The 14,274-nt window shown below is 43.7% G+C and overlaps 1 protein-coding gene across 2 annotated transcripts in view; it reads right to left on the minus strand.

Moving 5' to 3' along the window:
• Window positions 1-667: 667 nt before the first annotated feature.
• Window positions 668-14,274, minus strand: part of dachs (unconventional myosin-IXb-like dachs) — a 57,976-nt gene continuing 44,369 nt past the window's right edge. For both annotated transcript variants that reach the window (XM_018028317.2, XM_026815434.1), the window contains 16 exons: window positions 10,095-10,451; window positions 8,410-8,690; window positions 6,389-6,560; window positions 6,124-6,296; window positions 5,888-6,047; window positions 5,691-5,807; window positions 5,336-5,571; window positions 5,060-5,249; window positions 4,544-4,821; window positions 4,151-4,340; window positions 3,865-4,036; window positions 3,579-3,790; window positions 3,077-3,339; window positions 2,628-2,888; window positions 2,442-2,541; window positions 668-2,131 (listed from right to left, as the gene is read on the minus strand). In XM_018028317.2, the coding sequence (XP_017883806.2) occupies window positions 1,974-2,131; window positions 2,442-2,541; window positions 2,628-2,888; window positions 3,077-3,339; window positions 3,579-3,790; window positions 3,865-4,036; window positions 4,151-4,340; window positions 4,544-4,821; window positions 5,060-5,249; window positions 5,336-5,571; window positions 5,691-5,807; window positions 5,888-6,047; window positions 6,124-6,296; window positions 6,389-6,560; window positions 8,410-8,690; window positions 10,095-10,451 (3,320 nt within the window). In that variant the 3' untranslated portion in view covers window positions 668-1,973. The remainder of the gene's footprint in view (window positions 2,132-2,441; window positions 2,542-2,627; window positions 2,889-3,076; window positions 3,340-3,578; window positions 3,791-3,864; window positions 4,037-4,150; window positions 4,341-4,543; window positions 4,822-5,059; window positions 5,250-5,335; window positions 5,572-5,690; window positions 5,808-5,887; window positions 6,048-6,123; window positions 6,297-6,388; window positions 6,561-8,409; window positions 8,691-10,094; window positions 10,452-14,274) is intronic.

The following is a 14,274-nucleotide window of genomic DNA, read 5'->3' on the forward strand; positions in this document are numbered from 1 at the left end:
TAGATTTGACGACATGTGTCCAAAATTCCTGCGTCATATTCAACGATGAGTAATTAGCTGAAATTCCTGTCCACCGGATCAAACGAGGGGAACCGTGGAGTCCGTCCATGCGTAAGCGAGTCGACTGAGTTACATAAATTCAGCACCGGGCACCGGCCGGAACAATGTTAATTAAAAGCTAATTAACACCGGATCGTTCGCGCTGCTCGTTAATGCGAACGCGAATCGCTCTCGATCCCCTCGACGCTGGTTGTCATTAAGGCTCGGAGGTGCAAACTTTTCATGGCAGGCGTGGGCCACGCGTGCACTCGCACGTGCGCGGTCACGTGTGCGTCGAACAAGTAGGCGATGACGCGATAAGTTTGCCTCTTTGACGTCCAGTTTGCTCTTTACCCTTCCGCTTGGGAAAATCGTTGATGCCGAGGAATTTGAGATTACGGCTTGTTAACGGTCGACGTCGGAATGTTAAATTCCAGGGAAAATTGTAAAACGAGTTATGAATCTCACAAATTGAATCATCCACTGTGTACTAAAAAAATAAATTGAAGATAAAATACATAGTAACAATTTCGTTTCAATATTAAATTTTTTGATAGAGTAAAGAGAACGTTGTGCATGTAAATATTTTTGAAGACGCTTTATATATGAAAAGGTAGATGATTTTTATTCGGAATTATGGATACGTACTTGGAGAAACGTTTTTAAAATCGCTTATATTTTATTCAAAAATATCTCGGCGCATTTACAAGCTATCTATACGCATGTATCAACACCGATATTTGTAAACTACGTAACATTCAGCATACATACTCTTATATGTACATATTCTCGAGACGCTGAACTCGACAGAGTTTCTCTTCTGTTCCACCTCTCAGCGGACGCTTATCGTTTCTAACCGAACGAGTTTCCGTGTATAATGTATCTACAAACCGCGTTCTACCTCTCCTCTATCCAACTATTTCCCCATCCGATGTTACAACTGCTCTTGCGTCTTATGATTATCGTCTTACAATTATTATAAAGTAAACTGCCAAATAAGTCTATAAAAATATCTCGAGCTGTCTTACGAAATCGATTCACTTAATCATATAATACACGAATACGATATAAAACGACCAAATTCTATTTCCAGATTCGACATATTCGTTCCAAGACACTGTCAAAATCTACGATACGAGACTTCAAATATCCTGAGATCAGTAATTGTTTATTTGATCGTCAGGTTGATTTGATCTTCTTAATTAGACAGAATTTGGTCGTTTTACCGTAGATGACAGACTTCTCTCTAGGGATTGGCACTAAGAATTCAAATGAAGACAGACGAAGGAATACTGTTGGTGAATATTCTCTACCGCGTACACTCGCGCAGAACCTAATCGCGCGTTAAACGCGTTTACCGATACGAAAATGCGCGCATACTTATCTACATGGAAGACGAACGTGAAGGGTGACCGCCACCCACACAAATGGAGGGGGCCGAGGGAAGGGGGCGATAAGCACTGGTGTACCGACTTCCGCGTGAAGCTTGCTAGGCCCGGCGTGTAATTAATTAAAGGACAAAGTTCACTGTCCTGGTTCGCGCGCTTCTAATTCTAATCTTATCGGCATTCTCTCACCGCTCACCCACGCCACGTACAACACTTTCACTTCCTCTTCCGGTTACTTATTTTCGACCTTGGAAAAAATAGAGGAAGTACGAGGAAGGATTTACCGAGGAAAGTTAGCATAACGATGGGTTACTGTTTGAATTGTAAGATGGAAAAGTTCTCTCATCGCAATTGTTCTTTTAAATTAGAGAAAGCAAATTCATAGTTACACATTCTTCCATTCTCCATTTACTTTCACGGAATTTTTTAATCACCTTTGGCAACCCAAATCGAAATTTTAATTTCTATGTATACCAAGAACCTCATAAAATCGAATCTGTATCGAAGTACGGGGCCGTACGAGCGGCTCGGAAGTAAATATCGCGTTCAGACATTGATATTACAAGGCTTCAGTTCCATGAACTGATACGGCACGTGGAGGGTGGTGTTGTTGTGCTCCACCATCAAGTGACCACGCCTGGGAGACGCGCCCACTACCAAAACGGTTTCACCTTTTAGTAGAACCACTTCCCCTTCACCCTCTTCTGAAAGAACAATAACTCGAACCCGTATTTGGAAAGCAGGACCAAATGCGCATCGCTATAACTCCAGGAAAAACTTACAATGACGAATCAAAGTATTTTCACTCAAAGGACTATGCTTTACTTTTACACAATTAGGCCATGTAACAATGATCTAGATAATCTAATAAAAATAGCGTATGAAATCAATAATGATCCTTTAGAATTCACAGTTTCTAAACAATAATCCGTGCAGATATGATTAAAAAGACAAAATAGTGCAACGTCCGTGCTTGATAATTATGGAAGATTTACATTCTTACGATTTTCTTACCTGGAAAGGGCATTTTCATGATCCTCGTCTGCGGGTAGCCCAACTTCGTGTTTCCGGTGACGGTGTAGGATCTGCTTGGCGGAACTGGCGGTGGTCGTTCCTGCAACCGAGTTCCAAACTTCCAACCTCGTTTCACGATCTTAAAACAAGCTCAATGAGAATTTTTAGGAAAGGGAGCCTCCTTACCAAATCCAATCCGAACAAGGTACACGTTTGCTGTATCATCTTCTGATCCGCACACTTGTCCGATGGATCTGGGGGTGGAGTGCCGGCTATCGGTTGCGGCCTTGGTCGCGTTCCGGTTCCGGTCCCCGTGCCAGTGGTCACGTTCCTTTGAACGGTTCCCGTGGGTTGCTGAGGCTTCTTCTGCCCGATGCCGGGCGTTACGCCTATCGTGGTTTTCCTCAACGGCCACCTCCTCCGCACTCGCCACCCTCTCCACGTAGCCTGATTTGAAATAAAGAGATAACCGTGATTTCCTCAATCCTTCCTGACACTGCTTTTAGAAGGAAAGCCAAAGGTTAAATGCAGAGCTAAAGCTCTTAACTATGCAAATAATTGTGATTTCCTCGAGATAACTTGACACGTTAGCGAAGGATGTTTTTATTGATTTTATGGGAGAGATGATCTGTTACCTGTATGACAGTAGCTGCTTTCCTGCGTATTTCCGAGCGAAGATTCTCAAGCTGCTGCCTAATGCCCTCGCTCAGGAATATGTGCCTCTTGCCCAGCGCCCAACTAGTGCTCGCGCCGAATTTACTTTTCAATTGTTGCGCGTTTTGCAGGATCAATTTCGTATCCTCCACCGCTTGCTCCTCGGCTCGGCGAAGCTGCTTGAACGGCGCGATCAGCCTGTACCTCGCGTTAAACGCCTTGAACCGCATCCGATGCGGATAGCCTGCAATTTGTTCCAGTCGATGGCTTCTAGTTATCTGAATTATCTTTAAATACATAAGAAAACGCAATTGTTCCTTTAAGATTCGGAATGAGAACGAACGTAAGAGGTTTAAAAGAAAGTACTGAAAGAAATAGAATTTTTTCTTAATTCGTTCAAATAAGTGGAAATTAAATTTTTATTTAATTACTGACGTATATTGCTGCGTTTAAAAGAGATCATGGAGGAGTTTTGAAACGTACCACCAGCCATCAAGTTCACCGTTTCAAGCACCTGGAGCGATCGTATCTGACGCATTGTAACGCCCCTATCCAGATGTAGCGGGGTCTCAGTGCCGTTGCTCCTAATGCACCTGACGAAGTGCGGTCTTGCGTGGACCAGAGTCCTCAACAGATTGTCTAGCCTCGTGTGGAAGTCTTGTGTCAGCGTCGAGATCGGCTCGTCCCCGTTCAGTCTGAGAATAAATGTTATTCGTTGGGTCTCTCCGTTCGTCTTGTTCTCACGCATTCCATTAAAAAGATATCTTACAAATCAGTGTGAGACGTGGGCGATATCCTGAAACTGACACCTCTGGGCACGGTGTCGCTCGCGTAAAGAGCTTTAAGCTCGCTGCCGAATAGATGAGTTGCGAAACCGAAGCTGCAGGAATGTTTGTAAAACACGGCCACCAGATCATCCGGTACCACGTCCTTGTTGGTATCTTTATAGAGATATTATCTGTATTACGTGGTGCTCTCAAGGATTTTTAATCGAAATTTACAAGTACCACCATTTTCAAATCTTCAAGTATTTAGTGTATGGTAATGTAACATACCTAGAAAATCGGACGCGTCGTACGTCACTCTGCCAGCGAAATGCTGAATCCCGAAGGACCTGCAATCGACGGTCCTCGGCTCGAACAATCGCGGGTTGTGCTTGTGCTGAACCTTCACTTTCGCCACGTAGCTTTCGGTGGTGCCGCGTATTGAGCATTCCACGTCCAGCATGCTCAACAGACCCGTTCTCTGCGAACAGCCGCAAAATGTTCACGCTAGATGTTACATTTTTACTTAAAATCAAATGATATCGCAAAGGCAGTGAATAAATTCAAATAGTTTTCCGAATCTCAAACTATAAGCGCGAATTGGAGAGAATCGAAATATTATAATTATAAATTGAAATCGACTTTTTATTGATTTTATTAAATACTAATTGTTCTAACACTCACCAAAGAGGAGATAAGATCGATGCATGGAACGTTGTCGACGTAGTCGACCTCCACGTCGCAGCGGATACCCTCGTCCCGGCAACTTTCGATCGAGCTCTTGAATATGTGCGTGTTGTAGAAGTGTTGCATCGTCTCGGCGCACAGATTGATGCACAGATGCTCGAGCTGGCTCGGTTTCGGGTCCTCGAACCCGAACATGTCCAGGATCCCGATGAACCCGTCCGTCGCGTGTCGCACCGCGTTGTTCAACGCGGTCATGCTCCTAGAACCGGTACCACCTGCGCGTGACACGAGAGATTCTAAGGCCGATACGAAAAAAGAACGAGTCTCGGGATAATGGGACAGATAAAACTAGTAATAAGCCTTAAACAATTTTTGTTGGCGTGCTAAGTTGTCCTGAATCTATTTATTAATTAAGATAGCACGATAGTCTTTCTAACTTACAGAAAAGTTACGAGGATATTAACACACATTCTCTAGAACAAGAGATTTTTAATGATGATTAATTTCACGTACCTGCGGAACTGCCAATGGTAGACGCATGCTGACTGGTAACCTCGGCCTGATTGTGAACGGACTCGTTCGAGTCCGAGGACAATGTACCAAGGGTGGAACCTAATCTCTTCAGGCTGTTCGCCCTTCTGACGATCGTAGCCACGGTCCGGCAATAGAGGGCTTTGGCCAGCGAGTCCCTGGTCATGTTAGACTGTATAAACAAACACCCTTCAACATGGTTCCGCTATTACTGTCCGCCGTTTACATCACAGATTGCACGGAATGAATTAACAGTACCATATTCGCGTCGCAGACCGATTTCACCAGCTGGCCGCGAGCATTGTGCGTCCTCGAGGTGAGACCTCTGAGCAGCGCCGGCGGTGGTACGCCGAGGAGAGCTGCCACGGAGGCCAATTCGTTCTCTCCTATAACACCCACTTCCATTCCCGGACGGTCGGTGAAACCCACGTTCCCGAGAATTAACACTGCTGCCAAAACTCGGACCACGTCTAAGAAGGGTATACCTAGCAGACCTGTGAATTCATTGTAAAGTTCATGCAAATATTCCCGTTAAACTCACATGTTGCGTATCTTTGAAATAATTGAGAAGAAGAATATTGCGAAAATTGTTAAATTATAGACAGACGCATACCTAAACAAGCTTTCCACGCTTGAAACCTAATCGCGTCTTTGGCCTCGTCCTGCCTTGTGTCGCCATGCTGGAGATACCTGAGGTTCTTCAAGTTGTAGCCTTCCAAATTGAGCTTGACTGTCGTCAAAGTTTTACACAAAGTTGAAAAATCGATCAGACAATCATACAAGAGTATAAAAGGAATATAAATCCTCTACCTCTTTCCTCGTGCGACAAGCCAGCCAGCATTTGGTAAAATATATGATAGTTTTTCTCGTCCGGCAAAGGCCTGATGACTCTGGTCTGATCCAAGAAATAGCAATGAATCTTCGTTCTGTACAAAGCGCCATCCGTTACCTGGACCTCAATAAAATGGCCCTAGGGAGACAACCCCTTCAATTCAACTGTTCTTCTGCCGGAAGTAAATCATAAAAGAGAATTTGTCTTTACGTACTATCCTAGAACTTTCGGAGTTGGTCGCGGTCTTCGCGGAGCCGAGAGACCTGAGAACCGTGAACGCCGCCGCTAAATGTTTGAAGGCGTCCGTTTCTGGTCCACCGCCGGCAACGTCGAACAGCTGCCTGAGCAACAGCATGGAGGCGTATGTTTTCCCGGAACCGCTCGTTCCTGAGTAGCAACAAATCCGCATAAGCACCTTGACATCCCATTCTCTTTTAACCCTCTATATCTCAACCCTTTAAACTGAGTATAATGTTTACCGGATAAAATGATGGCCTGCGGATATCCAGTTTCCGACTGTTGTCGCACAGCCTCCTGAACAACTTTGTTCAACTGGGGCGCTAAAGGCACGGCCCTGGTGCTCGTTAAGGTCAATGGGTTTCCGACATCCGTATATGGATTGATACAGACCAATATAGGGCCCACGTTCGTCTGAAACGACGCGCAGTTTCGATAATTTACTGCTCAAAGCTTCCCGACGCACGGCTGGCACAGGCTAGAGACTACCGTGAAGATGGAACTACTTTTCCCGGTTGCAACCGTGCCAGCCAGCCGTTTTTTGCGATTGTTATTGCATATCGGACGAGCGGATTATGGATGCTTAGAGTCATGGTTTGCAGCGAACCCAACGGGAAGATTGATCGCGGCTCGATCTTACGGGGCTGATTACGCCGAGTTGGTACACGGAACATCCATCTTGTCTTTGTTACCACGTATTCCCATCACCGGTGACTATGAGATCGTTTTGATCACGATAAAAAGCAGAAAGTAAATGGCGGACAGTGGAGTTGTTTAGTTAAATTGTCTCAACATTTTCCATCGAGAATTTATTTGGTTCCTGAATTATTTATGAAGGAAATTCCATAGATCCTTAAATCGTTCATGTATAAGAAGTAAAAGTAGATCGATAAAAAACGATAGTCGATACAGTTAGAGTTAGAAGAACGCTGGAGAAGGCGAGAGAGGCAAACGTAGTTTGGTGCAACAGGCTACGAGCGGCGAGGCTTTGGCGGGTTAGGCTCCTATTAGAAGCCCGACTAGAGAAAGCAATGGCGTGCAGGATGAACAAAAAGGTAAAAACGATCGAGGGCCGAGTGGGGAGTCTGAGAACCGGTCCCAAGTCGGGCCCCGTGGCCTCTCCGATGCCTCGCCACGATTCCCCTTCTGGTTCGAGCTTACGAGCTGTATAATAATCGAGCTTAGATATCCCCGTTGAAATTTAAACTCGACGACTCTTTTATTTTTATATTTAAACACCCGTTATTCGAATAACTCGGTATCCGATCGTTTTACTACCTCAACAAATTCTTGCCTCGTAACAAATACATTTTCCTGTTACAAATATGTAATAAAATTATTTACTACAATTGGAAGAAGTTATAGAACATGTCAATCCCCCTTAAAACGAACAAAGTTTACTATCACTTATTTTCTAGTTACTGAATGAAAAACCTAAAACAAATAAGTAAAGCAAAGAAGCTAGGGGAAATTTTATGAAGTAGTGAACATTAATTATGATAGCCGGAAAGCTGCACTCTTTACATCTATCAGAAGCAATTCGAGTAACTCCAATTGAACCGCACGATATCCTTTCACGGCCAGCACAGGTTCGGCATTATTTTTCACCCGAGGCGTCCCTTTCTATCGCCTCGACGACCTATTGAGAAACTCGAGGTTTCTCTTTGGAGCGCGACTGTCACTGAAGGGGATACTTTTAGGCTTCGTTAAATTCGACAATCACGAGTACCCATAATCGATACTCAGAAATAATGAACCTCAGGACCTCTTGTAGGTTCATAGTTAGTGGCTACCACTCGTGAGAATACCGATTCGAAAGATAATTGAGAATTTATCCAACAATTAGCATTCTTATACAAGTGAATATACGTAGTTCCAAGGAATCGCTAACACATTAAACGAACCATGGTGCATTCATCTCAATTAGAAGTACCGAGAACTTATCAAGTCCTGTCGACGCTATCGAACCCTCGAGTGATTGATGCACCCGACCCATTCAATTGGCGAACAGCGAAGAATTTGCAGTTCGATTAGCCGAGATTTGCAAAGATTACGAAATACTGAATAGTGTTACAACTTCAAAATCAACACTGTGATACACTTTTGCAAAGCGTTACAATTTAATAATAACATTATTATAATTTCACTGAGAAGACAAAGATGAAGATAAATTTTGCCTTTTTTACCTGCCCCTTTAAACTCTGATATAAGCCTCTACTGATTCAAAATCAAAAATGCTAAAAAAAAATATAAATGTACTCACGTGATATTGCTTGGCGCAAAACCGAGCTTGCAGGCACTTGAGCACGGCGTCCTCCGTCAAGGGACCAGGGAGGTGGATGAGGTCGTCCAAGGCCGTGGACGCGACGGGCCCAGAGGAGGCACCTTTTGAGAGACATCGATGCTGGCCCTGGTTACTCTTCGCGTTTTTCACGTCCGCGATTATACTCGAGATCGGCGGCGAGCGTAAACAGCCCAGCGCCGTTACGCAAGACACCATCCCATCATCCGGGATCCCATTGTGCCGCTTAGATGAATCCAAGTCTGTTCGCAAGAGAAAGCACAGCCAATCACACTATTGTTCACCATTAAAAATGAACAGTCGGTTTTAATATAACACCGATCGATAGCAGTTGCGTTTTATATATATTGGAGTAAATCGCGTTTCAGTATTTTTGTTTCATCGAACGAGCTAGCAAACGAAAAAAAAAATGAACTGTATGAGGCAAGTTCCTGGCTAGAGATACGGTAAATAAATCATAAAACGTAGCCAATAATCGGAAATAGCAGAACTGTAAACAGATGCGTTTACTGTTTCGATGATTTCGCGGGCAGCGGCTCTGCTTATTTAAAACATCGTCTCTCGCGCATCGTGGGGTCGAAAAAGCTGCGTCCGCGCGTTGCACCCAGCGTGCGCCAGATTAACGTAATCGCGATATTACGAGCTGTTTAAATATTAACGAGGGACCCTCCGAAAATTCGATGAATGTCCACGCAAACGGCGCAGCCATCGTGTGTACACGGCTGACCAAAAGTTTGGAAATCGTGTAAAATATTCTTTGTTGATTTTCCCCCATGGATTTACAATTCAGATTGCAGGTCGTTAATATCTGTAGCTTAGTACGATTTTCTATTTTTCCTCTAGTTCTTCCAAACACGTAATCATATTATTCTCACACAAGCAATATATAATAAAATGATTCGTTTTTATCCGCCAATAATCGGCAGAACGCGTCGCATCTCTGATTATAATCTTTTCCATAGAAGTTATGTAAATCCCACGGCAAATATTCCGTCGACAGGCTCGAGTGATCGCGATAAATACGGAATGATGCAACGGGTATTATGCAGGTAGGCAAAGTGAAAATATCTCTGGGATACAATACTCGCGATTTAATTGATATAATGAAAGCAACTCTCATGAATGCGCATTTACTCGAGTTTTTAATAAAAACTTTCACGATCAGAAATCTTAAGCCAATTTCCGTGATTCTGAATCCCGTATCTATCTCCTTTATTTTATTGGTACACGCGCCGAGGAGGGATTACTAAAGAGTTGCAGTCTTATGGGATTTTGTGTCGCACGAAAAAGTCTGAAATTACTGACGCCTTTTAGAATAAATTGCTACTGAAGTATGAATTGCTAAAAAGCAGAACAATCGTCGATGCTGGACTGACTTCTTTGGTGACGATTACCTCCGAAAGGAGCGATTGCCGACTACGTTTTAAGCCCCATTGGGCCGCATTCGTTGTCTCTACGATTACACAGACACTACCACTCTTTAGTATTATTTTTTCGCTGGTACGCGATAGAATGGATTAAATGATAATGGAGGCATTCTTGTTATTGTACAAGTTACAAATTCGCGATTCTTGATCGATGCAGCATCGGGGAATTCTATATCGAGCATAGGAACGTCAGCAGATGTCGCATCACGACATACTAACCGGATATTAAATTATTAGCTGCGGTCGAGTTGTGGCCGAGCGTGTTCGCACCGGCGTGATTGACGTGCGGATGAACGATCGCGGACGCCGTCAACGTGTGCCCCGAAGGATGCCCGAGGCCGTGGGGCAGCGTGCCGGAAACAGGAAGCGTGGTCCTCGGCGGCACAGCGGGCGCCGGCGACGACGGTACGCCACCCTTTTCCGGGCTCTTCGACAACGGCGCCGCGGCGCCGCCGTTCGGACCTGAATTGTTCGGCGGCTGATTAACGTGCAGCCGATTCCTCAGCGTGCTCAGCTCCGTGCTCAGGCTCCTGAGGCGCTGCTGCAGGTGCACGGCTTCGTTTGACGACGAGGCATCTGCAACAATTAACGCACTTCAAGTGACCTTACCAAATAAGAAATCTCGATGATGTCGAAATGGCTATGTATCAAGGTTTCAAAATTCCAGTATAAGTTCATTCCTCTAGAGGAAAAATAGAAAATCGCCAATATCCCAGAGGTTCAAAGAAAATTCGCTCGTAGGCTGACAAATAACGGATCGAGGTGGGGAATGTTTGTTATGCGCGCGGCGTTGGTTCGCAAACGAGCGAAGGGGGGACCGATAAAAGGGTTATTGCGCGTTTCGCGAGCGGCAGAGCAAACAGAGCCGGTCGCAAATTCGGGCCGGACCTCGTTTTCTAAATGAATTATTTCTATACGCGAAATGACCGGTGCCGCGAGCCCACGGGTCGACTTTTCGCGTCGCATTTCCCCAATGAATTTTCGAGGGTGTTCAAATTATAGGCAATTTACTCCGGCCGCTAAAGGCGCAACGAAACGAGCCCGTTCCGTTAATAGCCATGCCCCATGGAAAATTTACTTCGCCGCCGCCGTCGTTCTGTGAATATTTTACAGGGAAATTGTGCGCGTCACTTATGCATACACGACTATCCGCAAAAATTTTCGCGCCACTCGTTCTCGCTCCATTAGCCATTGATCGCGACCCGCGAAATTATTGATTTTCAACTGGTTCACAATAGTGCGCCGCAATGTTCGAGCGAGCTGGTTAATGCATACACCAGATCGATAGGCAAAGAGCTGTTTATTTGTTACAGTTCAAATTGAAAACTGTTCATTATAATTAAACTGTAAATTCTCGTGCAAGATAAAAAATAAAAGATTCTAAATAGAGAATTTTCATAGCATTCAAAAATAATAATTTATTTTTATGTACATGTTGCACGTTACATGCCTAACATGCATGCTTTCTATATATGAAATTTTTATTCGAATGCATAAAATCTACACTCTAATATCATAACATTATCTGTAGACAAATCTAAATTGTGTCGCAAATTTTACTGTTCTAATTCTATTTGCTATATATGTAGATCTCACTGGTGTGATTTCAATTAAACCTATAAGGATTTCTATTCTTTTGTCGTGTCTGATGGTCGAGGAACAATCGTCGGTTAATCCTAATCACCGGATTCGTCGTTCAGGCTCGTTATCATGTATTCTCGCGATACGGAAAATCGAAGGATCGTGGAACGCTGAAACGTGATTTTCAACAGCCACCAGTTCGACTGGTTTCGCCTGAATATGGGACAACGACACCCGGTTCGGTAGTTCGCGCTGCGCGTGAATAGGTTGGGTTGTCGCGTCCGTTTTTTATCGCCTACTTATTAGATTAGATGCTGAGACGTCTACATATTAAATGTTATATAAATTATAATCTCTACCAGTTAAACGTGATAGAAAATTCAAATAACTATGAATGTCTGTTGCTTAGAATATCTTGAAATGCTTCTCACACACAGAATTTTAAGAATTGTATTTCTCGTTCTTTGGGCTAAGAAACAATTGTGTAATGTCGCTTTTTATTCAAAGAATTACATAATTATCTACAGAAATTATAAGTATAATCCGAGAAAGTGAATTTATTAAGATTACACATAGGAGACGAATATTCCTTTAACGTAATATCCTTTTATTCATCATAAAGACACTTGTCGATCGAACGTCAGGTCAGGCCACGAGGCGCGGGTATACCTGTCGGGAAACTTCATTGCAAGCTCGTGACAGATTCACGAAGTCTCGGTTCAACAGCGTCTCTCGGCTATTGTGGTTCGGATTAACGGTACCCGATGGACGGCTGTCCACAAGCAGTGCAGAGAAATCCTCGCGAGGAAAGGGAACGTGGTATGCAGAGCCGTTCTCGTTCCTCCAAATATAAAGCCAGACCCTATTCCGTCTTAAATTAGCAACGACCGAAGAGGCTGGAAAAAACCGGCGGTCTACTTTTCCACAACTGCGAAAGACATCATCCCGGTAAGACTAAATTTTCGTCGACGAGGTTCTTAGAAAATAATCACTCCGTTCCACCCTCCCTCGCGGTGGCTCGAGTAACCGAGATTTACGAGCGGCCACGTGAAAATCACGGAGCCACCGTGCACGTACACTCGCGCTCGACCTCTCTGACTCATTCAGGGACAGCATTCGGCCATTTTCATTCATCTTTGCTACTATCTCGATTCATTCCTTACAATTCAAAAGTTTTGTTAAATTTCTATTAAATTCATGAAGCAGGACTGTATACCGTAATTATATATTTTTATATAATATTCTGTTAATGATAATTTGAAACGATATCGCTTTTGAAATCTTTTAATGAAGACCGCAACGCGGTTGCGGTATAAAAGATATAAACGCCGTGTTAAGCTACATGAGATAAAACGCGGTGTTTAACGTGGCTGCGAACGTCGATTATCGAGCAAACTAGTGTCGCGGAATACCGATAGTCGGAGTCGGAGAACAGAGAATTGCGTGAGACGAAACCGGCGTGTAAATAATGCAAAGCGCGTACCGATTCGCGGGCCGCCGAGCCGCGCCGTTAAATAACTTATCCCAAGTCCCGAAGCCTGTTACGCAACTAATCTCGTAATCCGGAAGTTGGCGTCGAGGCAGCCAAGGAAACCAGTCGCTCGGGTAAAAGCGACAGACGCGGGGATCAAAGGGCGAAAACTGTATCTGCAGACAAATTACGGCATGAGAACCGGTGACAAAAAATAAATTAAAAGGGAAATCCACGAGAGACTGCGAGAAGGAACTAACGAGAAGACTCGTGCGAGAAACTATTTAAGTGGAGATGAAGTATTAAAAAAAAAGGAAGTGGCAAAAAGGGGGCAAAGGAAAATTCATAAGGGCGGTGGAACGGGACAGAGATTAAGAAGGGAGACTTGAAAGGGGACTAAATCAAAGTGAAGAAAAGGAGAAAAAAGTCAAATAAAGGAAAGCGGTCGGTAAAGAGAGGAATAAACAAAAGGACGGGGGGAAAAGAAAGTCAGAGAACGAGCAAGGCTTGAAGCGAAAGAAGGCAACTAACGCGGGAAGGAAGAGAAGCCGAAGAAAGACGAGAGAAGAAAGAGAAATTCATCGGAAAAAGAGAACAGGAAACAGGTGAAGAAGAGGAAGACAGGGGTGGAAGCGAGAAGTTCTAGAGCTGAAAGTGCCCTGAGGGTCGAAGAGTTCAGTGAGAGACGTCGAGAGAAGATCGTATATCACAATGAAGTAAAAGTTTAGCGACCCGTTTTGCACGTTAAATGCACGAAGAGTGACTTGCTTAAGGAAACATTTCCAATTGACGCTGTAAATTGAAACTTAAATTGTCGTTTGGTTTTAATACGTAATTCACATGTGATGAGTGACAGATCTGCAATAAACATAACGCTTATTGTCAATCAAAATTTCATAAAAGGTTTTCCCGTATTTTCGGAATAGTGTTTCTCTGATAATATAACCAATCGATACTGACAAATGAAACTTTGATAAGGTGACAGCGTTTAATACTAACGTAAAGTGCTTGGTAATGTATGTCAATCAAAGTGAACTAAAAGTGAAGTAACGAATTTTGTACAATTTGATAGTTATGAATAAATTACAGTATCAGAAGCTGAGTATTTTCTATATTTGTACTATCAATTTCGATTCCTGTAGAAACAATGAAATTTTAATTCCCTCAGAAGCACAATCATCGGAAAAAAGATACAAAGAGTAGACGATACGATAAGTAGCGTCGACGATTGATTTATCCTGGTCACTTTCCGCGAGACGAGATCTAAAAATGAACGGCTGAAATGAGAAAAGGGCTCGGCAGGTATACGAGGGACAAGCAGGCAGACAGCGAGCGAGCAGGTCCTAC

This window comes from Ceratina calcarata, unplaced genomic scaffold, assembly GCF_001652005.2.
Source record: "Ceratina calcarata isolate Rehan_Ccalc_2016 unplaced genomic scaffold, ASM165200v1 scaffold449.2, whole genome shotgun sequence".
NCBI classification, from domain to species: Eukaryota; Metazoa; Arthropoda; class Insecta; order Hymenoptera; family Apidae; genus Ceratina; species Ceratina calcarata.